Source organism: Sabethes cyaneus, chromosome 2, assembly GCF_943734655.1.
Source record: "Sabethes cyaneus chromosome 2, idSabCyanKW18_F2, whole genome shotgun sequence".
Lineage (NCBI taxonomy): Eukaryota > Metazoa > Arthropoda > Insecta > Diptera > Culicidae > Sabethes > Sabethes cyaneus.
In genome coordinates this window covers 39,644,219-39,657,073 of record NC_071354.1, presented here as the reverse complement: position 1 = coordinate 39,657,073, position 12,855 = coordinate 39,644,219, and the positions used below count along the sequence as shown (strand labels likewise).

At 38.0% G+C, this 12,855-nt stretch overlaps 2 protein-coding genes across 2 annotated transcripts; both read left to right on the top strand.

Annotated features, from left to right (window-relative positions):
• Nucleotides 1–3,340: 3,340 nt before the first annotated feature.
• Nucleotides 3,341–4,657, top strand: LOC128735323 (ell-associated factor Eaf-like). The gene is made up of 2 exons (XM_053829814.1): nt 3,341–3,727; nt 4,073–4,657. Exons 1-2 carry the CDS (start codon nt 3,341–3,343, stop codon nt 4,655–4,657), a joined length of 972 nt encoding a protein of 323 aa, XP_053685789.1.
• A 5,348-nt stretch (nt 4,658–10,005) lies between these two features.
• LOC128735322 (ell-associated factor Eaf-like) lies at nt 10,006–11,319 on the top strand. Its single transcript, XM_053829813.1, has 2 exons — nt 10,006–10,392; nt 10,738–11,319. Exons 1-2 carry the CDS (start codon nt 10,006–10,008, stop codon nt 11,317–11,319), a joined length of 969 nt encoding a protein of 322 aa, XP_053685788.1.
• The last annotated feature ends 1,536 nt before the right edge of the window (nt 11,320–12,855 follow it).

Genomic DNA, 12,855 nt, shown 5'->3' with positions numbered 1-12,855 from the left:
CACTCTACGACCTCAAGCGTGTAGGGCGCTATATCTCTGCATATTAGCGTTGGTAAGAAGAAATGCTTATCAACTTAGGAACTGTATTGGCTCGTTTCATTATCCCTGATTTTTGTTTTCAGGTATAATAAATTCAGGTTGTCACGTAGTTTTCGAGCCGTAAATCTTTCATGTGCATAGTATTTTTCGATATAAATTAAATTATGGTTGTATATGAGCACCAATGGCATTATACTGGATTTTTTAAAAAGGTTTTTTTAGATCTTAATTTTCGTAATTACTGGCTTTACAGAAAAATTTTCGAATATCCGGGTTGGTCTCGTATAACTGGTACTTACATACTTACATTATCCATCTAGCTTCCCCTATCTACTAACAACAATTCCTTTCCTGAAATACTTGTGAAGATGCAGAGGATTCCCTGGTCTTTAGTAGCAACAAGTATTGGACTAACATTCCTTCCCATCCTACTAGGAGCCGCATTCGGACGTGGCCGGCGTCGGTATTGATCAGCATGCAGGGACCTGATAAGGTTGCACAATGAGGAATAGCGTGCTATCCCAAGTATGCTTTTTCCAGCCATCATTTTACAATTTTCATCGGTCCTGGTCAATAACGGAGTAGCAGCACACGGGCGGTATCCTATGCTTATGCTTATGCTTATATTTTCTACACTCTACGACCGTAATAGCGAAAATTATTGGTTAATTTCACGCTCAACGTAAATATGGCATCACTCCACATATACACCCGTTTCCTTGGTAACGTACAACAACGACGCACAGTGATCAAATTTTGAAAAAAACGCGGACATTAGCAATTGGGTAAAAATGCGTAATTTTTCAAGGGTGGTGTCTTCAGAGAAGTTTAATAATAAAATATAGCGCATCTTTCTTGTTTTACCTTTGTTATACTATAACTAAGGTTTAAAAAATGGTCGAAAAACACGAAATTGATCCGAGGCCCAGAGGGCCAAGTCACATATACCAAACGATTTGAGCAATGTCTGTGTGTGTGTGTGTATGTATGTAATGATTTTTTCTATCGCCTGTTTCTCAGAGATGGCTGAACCGAATTGTTCGCTATTACTTTTTTTTAAAAGTATTATTGTCTAGTAGACTCACTATTGAGTTGTTTCGTGATACGACGTTTCGTTTATAAGTTATAAGCAAAAATGTGAAAAATACGTGACACGGGTTTCTCCGTATCTACATGACCGATTTCAACGATCTTAGTATCAAATGAAAGCCCTTATTACAGCTAAATTGTTCAGAAATCTTTAATTGAAAACAAACAAATAGTTTAAAGGTATGCTAAAAAACCTGTTTTGACAAGGTAATAATTATCGCCTGTTTCTTAGAGATGGCCAAACCGATTTATGCGCTATAAGTCTCATTTGAAAGATAATATATCCTAATAGATCACTATTGGTTTTTTGATTGGACGTTTAATTTGAAAGTTATGAGTAACCGTATACACCATACCAAAATTAACAATAATTTATAATGATTTTAACCAAGATAATTTACCTAATTTCAATTATTTTAATATCAAACGAGAGGTTTTGACACTACGAATATATATGCAAAATTTCATAAGAATTGGTTTTACCGGTTAAAAGATATTAACCCTCGACACTCGCGCCGACTTTTGTAACACAGTTACTCGCGCGCAAAATAGCCCCAAACCAAAGAAAACGTGTGCACTAGAGTTTTGACTGGGAAAACTTGGTTTTAGGTTTATCGAATCTTTGGAAGAGTTTCTTGAAATTGAAAGCTCTATCGTCTGGTGGAATTTAAATTTTGATTAATCCCCCTAAAAGTGAAATAAAAAAAATATTTTGCTTCATTGTCAAGATAACACATTGATGTGTTCTGCAAAGCTATAGAGCATATTATTATAAGAAATTTTGCTAAAGCCAGTAACCTTCTATCTCTGCAGCGAAGATAGAATACAGGGATACCCCGATATAAGACAACCTCGTTATTAAACAACCTCGATATAAGACAATTCGATATAAGACGATTTTTACCTCGATATAAGACAAATTCCTTTGATATAGGTGGTAAAGACACCAGGGCTAAATTTCCATTCCAAAAGCGGCACCATAAAGATGTTCAATATTTCAAAATAATCCTAAAAATTGTAAAAAACTAATAACTCAAACAATTAAAAATAGTGCAAAAAAGTAAACATACAACACAGAGTAAAATTGCCGACTGCTAATCCAAAAATTGTTCGAAATATCGTGTTTCGATATAAGACTATTTCGATATAAGACAACTTTTTGAAAAAATTAATTGTCTTATATCGAGGTATCCCTGTATCTTATTTATTGTATATGAATTTGTAAAATCAGTTTTTCTATTTTTGCTCTTTTTGTAATTGTTGTATGACTTTTTCATGTACTACAAAATTGTACAAATAGTAAAAATACACAACTTTGCTGAAAATAGTATACCTGTATGTTTGCTTGTTTAGGAACTGTAGAACTTTGATTATAAAGAATACCCTAATTTTGACTACGCTACGCTACGATGACCAATAGATGAATTATGTTACGAAGACGTGTTGATTTCTATCTCAAATAGCAAGTAAGACCGTATAACAAAGGTTCCTTTCACCATTAGGTGGATTAAACCGGGTTTTTTTAAATAATTTAAAACAAAATTCTTCAAAAAATTGCAGAACATACTGAAATAAGCAACTTTGCTGAATACATTAGCTATCTATCAAATCAAATCTATCAAAGTCTTGATTCTTTCAGCTAGATCAGACGAATTTGAAAGGATAAATGTAAATAACGTGGATATGCGCGAAACATTAATCGATGACTCATCAGCGACTTATGAAGCGATCGGATACGCAGCAATTGGATAATTCAAACTTAAACCCAAATGCTAATCAACTGTCTAGTCTTAATTTAAATTTTAGATTGTATTTAAATTTCACGGGTGGACCATACTGTGCCATGTGTTTTTTTTAATTTTCTTTGGTATAATTCATGAAAAAACAATCTAAAGTAAATATTTTTTTCTATTTGACAGGTTGAAAAGCACCTACCTATTTAATCTACCTACCTGCACCTTTCTGCAGATTTTCTTATGCTACCTAGATATCTCTTTCAGATTTAGGTAATGCGGGTAACCTGTTGTTATTGGCTATCCGTTTGAGTATATATTTTCGAATTGTTAATCGTTGAATTCAGTATTCGGTTGCCTCTCGTGCATGTACGACTTATCAAAATTATAATTTTGAGTATTGACATCAGTTATCGCAGTGTAGCAAAGACTAGCAAAAATTAAATTTTGGAAACTTAATCAAAAGAAGTTGATATAAAATGGATAATCTGCTGTTAGGTTTGGGTTCGGAGGTCCGCGAGTTGAAATTGGGGGCCACGTTCACCCATCCATCCGCGCAAACCGCATATCATACTTTAAAATACGACTTCAAACCAGCCAGTGTAGACGTCAGCAAATCAGCAACGCTTGAGGTTGGATCCAACAAAGAAGTGACAGTTACCGTGCCACATCTGGATGGCTCCGGAGTTCCCAATACGGTGTTCAAGGGGAACCAACAGGATTACAGCATGAAGGATTGTGTGCTCATTATCGACCACGCCACGGGGGAAATTACGCTCGAGAGACTGTGTAGTAATGTGCAAGTCAAGAAGACAAGAACTGAAGGCAAAATCGTTCAGCCTCCTCCTCAACCAGCTTCGATTAAGGTGAAAAATCGAACTTCGCGACGAAGTTCCAAAGCCACGGACACCACCGATTGTCGCAAGAAACGTCCTATCAAGCCAACACATTCACCATTACCAAAGTCGTCACAGGTACCGGCCTGCAGTGTCAAAAATACTCTACAGTCATTGCCGAGTGTTCCAGCTATCGATATGGATCATGGAAACGTTAGTATGACGGTGCCCTCTGTAGCAGTCCCGAAGAGACAAACGCAAGTGCAGAACACAATCAAGAGTTCACAGACCACTAATACTAGACAAACATTACCGAGTGTCCCGATGGCCGAAGACAAAGTCGTTCCGTCTCCTACTCTGCTAGCTCCGACCAAGATGGAAAATCCCACTGCCAGACGAAGCTCCAAAACCAAGGTCACCACCGGTCATCGCAAGAACGGTCTCATCGATCTCGCACCAAAACATTTACCCTTACGAAATTCGCCGTACTGCCGCCCAAACAAGACTCCACAGGAACCGGCCGGGGGTGCCAGCAATTCGCATCAGTCATTGCCGAGTCTTCCAATTATCGGCATGGGTGAAAATGATTTTATCTCTGTGCCTCCATTACCAGAACCAAGGACACAGGCGCAAAAGCAGCGACAGGAACAACAAATGTACAATGCAACTATAACTGCAAGCCTCGCTAATAACAATAATAACAATGCCGCTTCAATCGTAGAGGTTAATCTTCCTAAGCCACTAGCTGTTACAATGAGTTTGTCTGAATCTAGTGATTCGAGTAGCAGTAGTTCTGAATCGGACACCGACAGCAGTTCTGAATCGGACAGCTCTTCGGAGGACGAACATGATTCTCCGATGAAAGGACAAAGCTGGGCAGAAGTGGTCAACCATGCTAATATGGTTGTTAAAAACCAGTTGACCATGGATCTGTACCTGTCAGAGTCCGACTCGGATTAGGACTAAGCCGTCACAAAGTTACGAAGAAATGAGTGCGTTTCTAATTAATAGGTATATATTGGTATAATTAGGTATAATAGATATTATTTTTTCACAAATGATAAAAATGACAATTTGTAATTGTAAGCACTAGAATAAGTATTTTTTTATTTGAATGTCGAATAAATAAGTTAACTGAACCAGTCGTTTTTCATTCCTCACATAAAAATAGCTTACAGCGATGACCGAAATATCTCCTTTGAAATGTTTCCTTCTGGTTTACCAATATCTTCAAAACACAGGTCCCTGGGGACAGTTGGATTCGAATCCGGGTATAATTATAGCTCCCATTGGTCCGATTCGCGATTCCTCTGTTTAGGTAAAGAGGAACATTAAAAACTTAGTACCTTAGTAAACATGAAACGTTGCTTCAATGACCCTCCCTTACCATGGGGATAAATACCTTAGGATCTTTGCTTCATTACTTTCTTTAACCGTCCCCTCCATCTATTAGGAAGACCATTTGCAGACTGTTTAACTGTTAATTTAACTGTTTGCAAGTGCTAGTTTTCATCAATATACATGTGATTCAAAACACTTAAAAAAATTACGTGTAAGGTTCTTGATCAGAATTGATATATGAGGGGTGACTTGGGTAAATGATCTTGAATGGACCTATTTAGCGGACCTGTAGTGTAGATAAGTAGTGTTGATCGTTTTTTTTTTTTGCAAAAGCCCTTTTTTGATCTAAAGTGGACCTATTTGTCTTGGTCTTTCCTGTCTGCTATTCAATATTGCGCTTAAAGGTGTTTCGTATTCTACTAAGACGTTCCAAAAACTTCAATGGTGGAATTATTGGAGGACATTACGAGAGGTGGCGTTTTTCGGTATCTTCAGCCGGTCCAGCTCTTCCAGTGCCCTCTTGGCATAATAGGCCAAGTCCGTCCAAAAGACCAAATGCTTCTTCGCGTGATAGTTCTTGGCGAAGGCGGCAACTCTATCTCTACATTTCTATCTTTCTGCTCGTTGATCGTCAGCGACAGAAGACCCTTCTCGAGTAGCACAATATAGGTCCATTTAGTTAAAGCAACCGGACTACGACTGAAATTAGTCATATATCGGTTACCGCAATAACTTTGCAACAACCGTGCTAGTAGGGTTCTTCGCGAACTTGAAGTGGGAGATATTCTTGACGTCATCGCTTGCCTGGTTGGTGAGGGACGTAAAATATCCGATCCCCTGCCAGTCGTTGCTGTCCAGCATCAACCCAATTTTAGTACTCTAGTTGAGACTACTTATTTATAAGCAGAACTAGTCAGTTTAGTAGTTGCAATAACATCTTTATAACAATTGTGTTAGTAGGGAAATAAGTCTCTTCGTCTATTAGAACTACGACGCGACGCCGCGCTTCCGGCAAGGTGGAGGTGCTGGCGGAAACCTTCAGCCGCTCCTGGTAGGTGATTGTCTACTGCTCAGCTTTGCCACCGACGGGACCAAGTTTCTGTTCAACGCTTTCGCCTTTCTCCAAAAGAAAGAGGATGTTGTAAACAGGGCCGGCGTTTCCCTTAAGCAAAACAGGCAGTTGCTTGGAGTACCACTTTGAGGGGGCGCCATTTCGGTTAATATAAACCTTTGTTAATATAAAACTTTCCTCCTTCTCCTTTAACAACACATAACCGGGAGGGCTCGTGCTGTATTTAGATGTACTCTCTGCTGTATTTAGTCTGGGTAACTTGCCGCCAACTCGTTGAGCGTCTTGACACAAGCAAATCGGCTTCAACCCGGTCAAGCCATCTAGCCAGCCACGTAGTCAGTAGTGAAGTATTGCCGCAAAGACGATTCTGTGAAATGAATCTTGTATGAATAATTTATTCATAATAATAAAATTGGTGGACAAGACACAAACACGTATCACTCTTACAACATTTAAAGATAAAAACAATATTAACAAAAATTATTTTTACCTACGAGTCGACAATGGTGTTTCAATGGTGTTGAATTGATTTATTTTATTTTTTTTTCTTTCGCTAATTTGGTTTTGAACCAATTTTCAATAATTATTAAATTATAACGTAGGCATATCAATAATCAGTTATATGCATAATTTATTGATTAAGCTTGACTATGAATGCTCTCTTTTCATTTCTTCGTTTACGCTGGTTAGTTGAACAATTATTTTGCTATTTTTATTTCTTGTTCTCTTCGGTATAACACTTCAGCAGCTGGTGCGTCTTATCTATTTTCAGAGAGCGAAATAAGGCGCTATAACCTTGGGCTATTGTAGCCTGGCTTATGGTTGAAGCGTCATAAGTTCATCCCCGAGGGTCTGGAGTATTATATAACCTTTACTAGCTGGATACTCCCAACGAACGTGAAAACTAATCAATAACAATTGAACAGAAACGGTTGGTACGAGACGTCCCCGTTTCTTCCTCCCCTGTTGATTCAGAAATGTATTTATGTATGAATAAATTCACTTTTTCTTGCTTTCGCGCCACCGTAAGAGCACCACAATGGTCTAATGGAGACTAATGGTAATGTTTGCCCATGATATTCGTGCTTAACTCAATCGATGAACATAAACTCATACCAAAATTCCACGGCTGGTTTTAAGGTGAAGGTCGTCAGAGTCCAGTCGCATTTGTTAGTGATTTCAATACTTTCACGACGAGAACAGAGTTGCTAGTAGTAGGTAATAATCTGCTATGAACAATTATGAAACGTAGAATCGCATATCTATTTTGCTGTTGAACGAGATCCGACAGTAGTTCTATCACATAAAATGCTATTTACGGTAAATTTTATTATCAGTTAGTTTTATAAGTATATTTTCGACACTCTACGACCGTTAATTTAATAGCGAAGATTATTGGTTTATTTCATGCTCATCGTAAATATGGCATCACTCCACATATACACCCGTTTCCTTGGTAACGTACAACAACGACGCACAGTGATCAAATTTTGAAAAAAAAACGCGGACATTAGCAATTGGGTAAAAAATGCGTATTTTTTCAAGGGTGGTGTCTTCAGAGAAGTTTAATAATAAAATATAGCGCATCTTTCTTGTTTTACCTTTGTTATACTATAACGAAGGTTTAAAAATTGGTCGAAAACACGAAATCTGAGGCCCGGAGGGCCAAGTCACATATACCAATCGATAGGGTTCGACGATTTGAGCAATGTCTGTGTGTGTGTATGTATGTAATGATTTTTTCTATCGCCTGTTTCTCAGAGATGGCTGAAACGAATTGTTCGCTATTACTTTTTTTTGAAAGGTATTATTGTCCAGTAGACTCACTATTGAGTTGTTTCGTGAAGTTATGAGCAACCGTATACACCACACCAAAATTAACAATAATTTATAATGATTCTAACCAAGATAATTTACCTAATTTCAATTATTTCAATATCAAACGAGAGGTTTTGACACTAAGAATATATATGCAAAATTTCATAAGAATTGGTTTTACCGGTTAAAAGATATTAACCCTCGACACTCGCGCCGACTTTTGTAACACAGTTACTCGCGCGCAAAATAGCCCCAAACCAAAGAAAACGTGTGCACTAGAGTTTTGACTGGGAAAACTTGGTTTTAGGTTTATCGAACCTTTGGAAGAGTTTCTTGAAATTGAAAGCTCTATCGTCTGGTGGAATTTAAATTTTGATTAATCCCCCTAAAAGTGAAGTAAAAAAGATATTTTGCTTCATTGTCAAGATAATACATTGATGTGTTCTGCAAAGCTATAGAGCATATTATTATAAGAAATTTTGCTAAAGCCAGTAACCTTCTATCTCTGCAGCGAAGATAGAATACAGGGATACCCCGATATAAGATAACCTCGTTATTAAACAACCTCGATATAAGACAATTCGATATAAGACGATTTTTACCTCGATATAAGACAAATTCCTTTGATATAGGTGGTAAAGACACCAGGGCTAAATTTCCATTCCAAAAGCGGCACCATAAAGATATTCAATATTTCAAAATAACCCTAAAAATTGTAAAAAACTAATAACTCAAACAATTAAAAATAGTGCAAAAAAGTAAACATACAACACAGAGTAAAATTGCCGACTGCTAATCCAAAAATTGTTCGAAATATCGTGTTTCGATATAAGACAACTTTTTGAAAAAATTAATTGTCTTATATCGAGGTATCCCTGTATCTTATTTATTGTATATGAATTTGTAAAATCAGTTTTTCTATTTTTGCTCTTTTTGTAATTGTTGTATGACTTTTTCATGTACCACAAAATTGTACAAATAGTAAAAATACACAACTTTGCCGAAAATAGTATACCTGTATGTTTGCTTGTTTAGGAACTGTAGAACTTTGATTATAAAGAATACCCTAATTTTGACTCCGAATTACTCGACTACCAACAGACGGATACATTTTAAACATTTTACATTTGCTGATAGTTCTGCTGCATAAGTTTTCCCAACAATTTAATGAAAAAAGGATCTATCAAAATTTAAAAGTGTTCCTATTTTGTTCAAATTTTGTAAACTTATTCAATTTTCAAAAATTTTATGTAAACCAACGCACTACGCTACGATGACCAATAGATGAATTATGTTACGAAGACGTGTCGATTTCTATCTCAAATAGCAAGTAAGACCGTATAACAAAGGTTCCTTTCACCACTAGGTGGATTAAACCGGGTTTTTTTAAATAATTTAAAACAAAATTCTTCAAAAAATTGCAGAACATACTGAAATAAGCAACTTTGCTGAATACATTAGCTATCTATCAAATCAAATCTATCAAAGTCTTGATTCTTTCAGCTAGATCAGACGAATTTGAAAGGATAAATGTAAATAACGTGGATATGCGCGAAACATTAATCGATGACTCATCAGCGACTTATGAAGCGATCGGATACGCAGCAATTGGATAATTCAAACTTAAACCCAAATGCTAATCAACTGTCTAGTCTTAATTTAAATTTTAGATTGTATTTAAATTTCACGGGTGGACCATACTGTGCCATGTGTTTTTTTTTAATTTTCTTTGGTATAATTCATGAAAAAACAATCTAAAGTAAATATTTTTTTCTATTTGACAGGTTGAAAAGCACCTACCTATTTAATCTACCTACATGCACCTTTCTGCAGATTTTCTTATGCTACCTAGATATCTCTTTCAGATTTAGGTAATGCGGGTAACCTGTTGTTATTGGATATCCGTTTGAGTATATATTTTCGAATTGTTAATCGTTGAATTCAGTATTCGGTTGCCTCTCGTGCATGTACGACTTATCAAAATTATAATTTTGAGTATTGACATCAGTTATCGCAGTGTAGCAAAGACTAGCAAAAATTAAATTTTGGAAACTTAATCAAAAGAAGTTGATATAAAATGGATAATCTGCTGTTAGGTTTGGGTTCGGAGGTCCGCGAGTTGAAATTGGGGGCCACGTTCACCCATCCATCCGCGCAAACCGCATATCATACTTTAAAATACGACTTCAAACCAGCCAGTGTAGACGTCAGCAAATCAGCAACGCTTGAGGTTGGATCCAACAAAGAAGTGACAGTTACCGTGCCACATCTGGATGGCTCCGGAGTTCCCAATACGGTGTTCAAGGGGAACCAACAGGATTACAGCATGAAGGATTGTGTGCTCATTATCGACCACGCCACGGGGGAAATTACGCTCGAGAGACTGTGTAGTAATGTGCAAGTCAAGAAGACAAGAACTGAAGGCAAAATCGTTCAGCCTCCTCCTCAACCAGCTTCGATTAAGGTGAAAAATCGAACTTCGCGACGAAGTTCCAAAGTCACGGACACCACCGATTGTCGCAAGAAACGTCCTATCAAGCCAACACATTCACCATTACCAAAGTCGTCACAGGTACCGGCCTGCAGTGTCAAAAATACACTACAGTCATTGCCGAGTGTTCCAGCTATCGATATGGATCATGGAAACGTTAGTATGACGGTGCCCTCTGTGGCAGTCCCGAAGAGACAAACGCAAGTGCAGAACACAATCAAGAGTTCACAGACCACTAATACTAGACAAACATTACCGAGTGTCCCGATGGCCGAAGACAAAGTCGTTCCGTCTCCTACTCTGCTAGCTCCGACCAAGATGGAAAATCCCACTGCCAGACGAAGCTCCAAAACCAAGGTCACCACCGGTCATCGCAAGAACGGTCTCATCGATCTCGCACCAAAACATTTACCCTTACGAAATTCGCCGTACTGCCGCCCACACAAGATTCCACAGGAACCGGCCTGGAGTGCCAGCAATTCGCAACACTCATTGCCGAGTCTTCCAATCATCGGCATGGATGAAAGTGATTTTATCTCTGTGCCTTCGTTACCAGAACCAACGACACAGGAGCAAAAGCAGCGACAGGAACAACAAATGTACAATGCAACTATAACTGCAAGCCTCGCTAATAACAATAATAACAATGCGGCTTCAATCGAGGTTAACCTGCCTAAGACACAAGTTGCTATAATGAGTTCGTCTGAATCTAGTGATTCGAGTAGCAGTAGTTCTGATTCAGACACCGACAGCAGTTCCGAGTCGGACAGCTCTTCGGAGGACGAAAATGATTCTCCGATGAAAGGACAAAGCTGGGCAGAAGTGGTCAACCATGCTAATATGGTTGTTAAAAACCAGTTGACCATGGATCTGTACCTGTCAGAGTCCGACTCGGATTAGGACTAAGCCGTCACAAAGTTACGAAGAAATAAGTGCGTTTCTAATTAATAGGTATATATTGGTATAATTAGGTATAATAGATATTATTTTTTGACAAATGATAAAAATGACAATTTGTAATTGTAAGCACTAGAATAAGTATTTTTTTATTTGAATGTCGAATAAATAAGTTAACTGAACCAGTCGTTTTTCATTCCTCACATAAAAATAGTTTACAGCGATGACCGAAATATCTCCTTTGAAATGTTTCCTTCTGGTTTACCAATATCTTCAAAACACATGTCCCTGGGGACAGTTGGATTCGAATCCGGGTATAATTATAGCTCCCACTATAGCTTGGTCCGATTCGCGATTCCTCTGTTTACCACGAGCTCGCGCGTCTCTATGGCGAACCCAGTTTTCAGAAAGTGTTGCTAGACATGTTGCTAGAATGCCGAACAACTATCCTGCAAAAATGGGTTTCGCATCGAATTCGGTAGAACAAGACGAAGAGGGACACAACGAGCGAGGTGGCGTAAGACGTTAGGCCAATTAAGTAAGTAAATAAATATATTTGCTATATCAATTGCTTGGAAAAATTTCTAATCGATTGACGCAATAACAAAACGTAACCACTATTTGTTACGTGTCCATTTCTCGTACTTCTAAAGTGCACCCCAATATAGAAAACAATGACGTAGTTCTAGGTTAAAAAAACGCAACCCGCCAGTATTGGTGGAGTTTGAAGTACGTCGCACACCTAATAAGGGACTTATTAAATTTCCCTTTTATCCAGTCCGATTTGGTTCAAAGGATCATCACTACCCAGCTAGCATCAACTCGTATATCAATTATCGTATATATCTTCTAATAAATTCGAAATCGTAACTAAAGCTGGATAAAGTGGAACCAAGTTGATTTTCTATCGTATATAATGATAATTACTGACATACATACGATTTTCAACACAAAATCGTATAGTAGTACGGAGCAAGTCGCGCTTAATCGGATATAATCGTACACTACAGTCGCAACGGTCAAAATTATTCGTAATCACGTATATCGCCTCCAATAGAGTACGGAGATGCCAATTTTGCGCATCAAATATGATTTATTAGCATGTATATCTGTACATATCTGTATTTTTATCTTTTTTATACATATGAAAATGAAGCTGGGTACCGGCGAGCCACAATGGTGGAATTATCGGAGGACATTACGAGAGGTGGCGGTCTTCGATATCTTCAGCCGGTCCAGCTCTTCCAGTGCCCTTTTGGCATTATAGGTCAAGTCCATCCAAAAGACCAAATGCTCCTTCACGTGATAGTTCTTGACGAAGGCGGCAACTTCCGACAGACACTTCGTGCTGAATATCTCTTCTCTATCTCTATCTCTGTCTCTATCTCTATCTCTGTCTCTATCTCTATCTCTATATTTCTATCTTTCTTCTCATTGATCGTCAGCGACAGAAGACCCTTCTTCGCGAACTTGATGAGATATTCCTGACGTCATCGCTTACCTGCTTGGCGAGGGACGTAAAATATCCGGTCTCCAGCC

Excerpts from the sequence above, each read along its gene's own strand:
- LOC128735323 (XM_053829814.1), top strand. The coding sequence starts at position 3,341 with ATGGATAATCTGCTGTTAGGTTTGGGTTCGGAGGTCCGCGAGTTGAAA. Across the intron at positions 3,728-4,072 it reads CTCAACCAGCTTCGATTAAG|ATGGAAAATCCCACTGCCAG; the intron begins GTGAAAAATCGA and ends GCTCCGACCAAG.
- LOC128735322 (XM_053829813.1), top strand. The coding sequence starts at position 10,006 with ATGGATAATCTGCTGTTAGGTTTGGGTTCGGAGGTCCGCGAGTTGAAA. Across the intron at positions 10,393-10,737 it reads CTCAACCAGCTTCGATTAAG|ATGGAAAATCCCACTGCCAG; the intron begins GTGAAAAATCGA and ends GCTCCGACCAAG.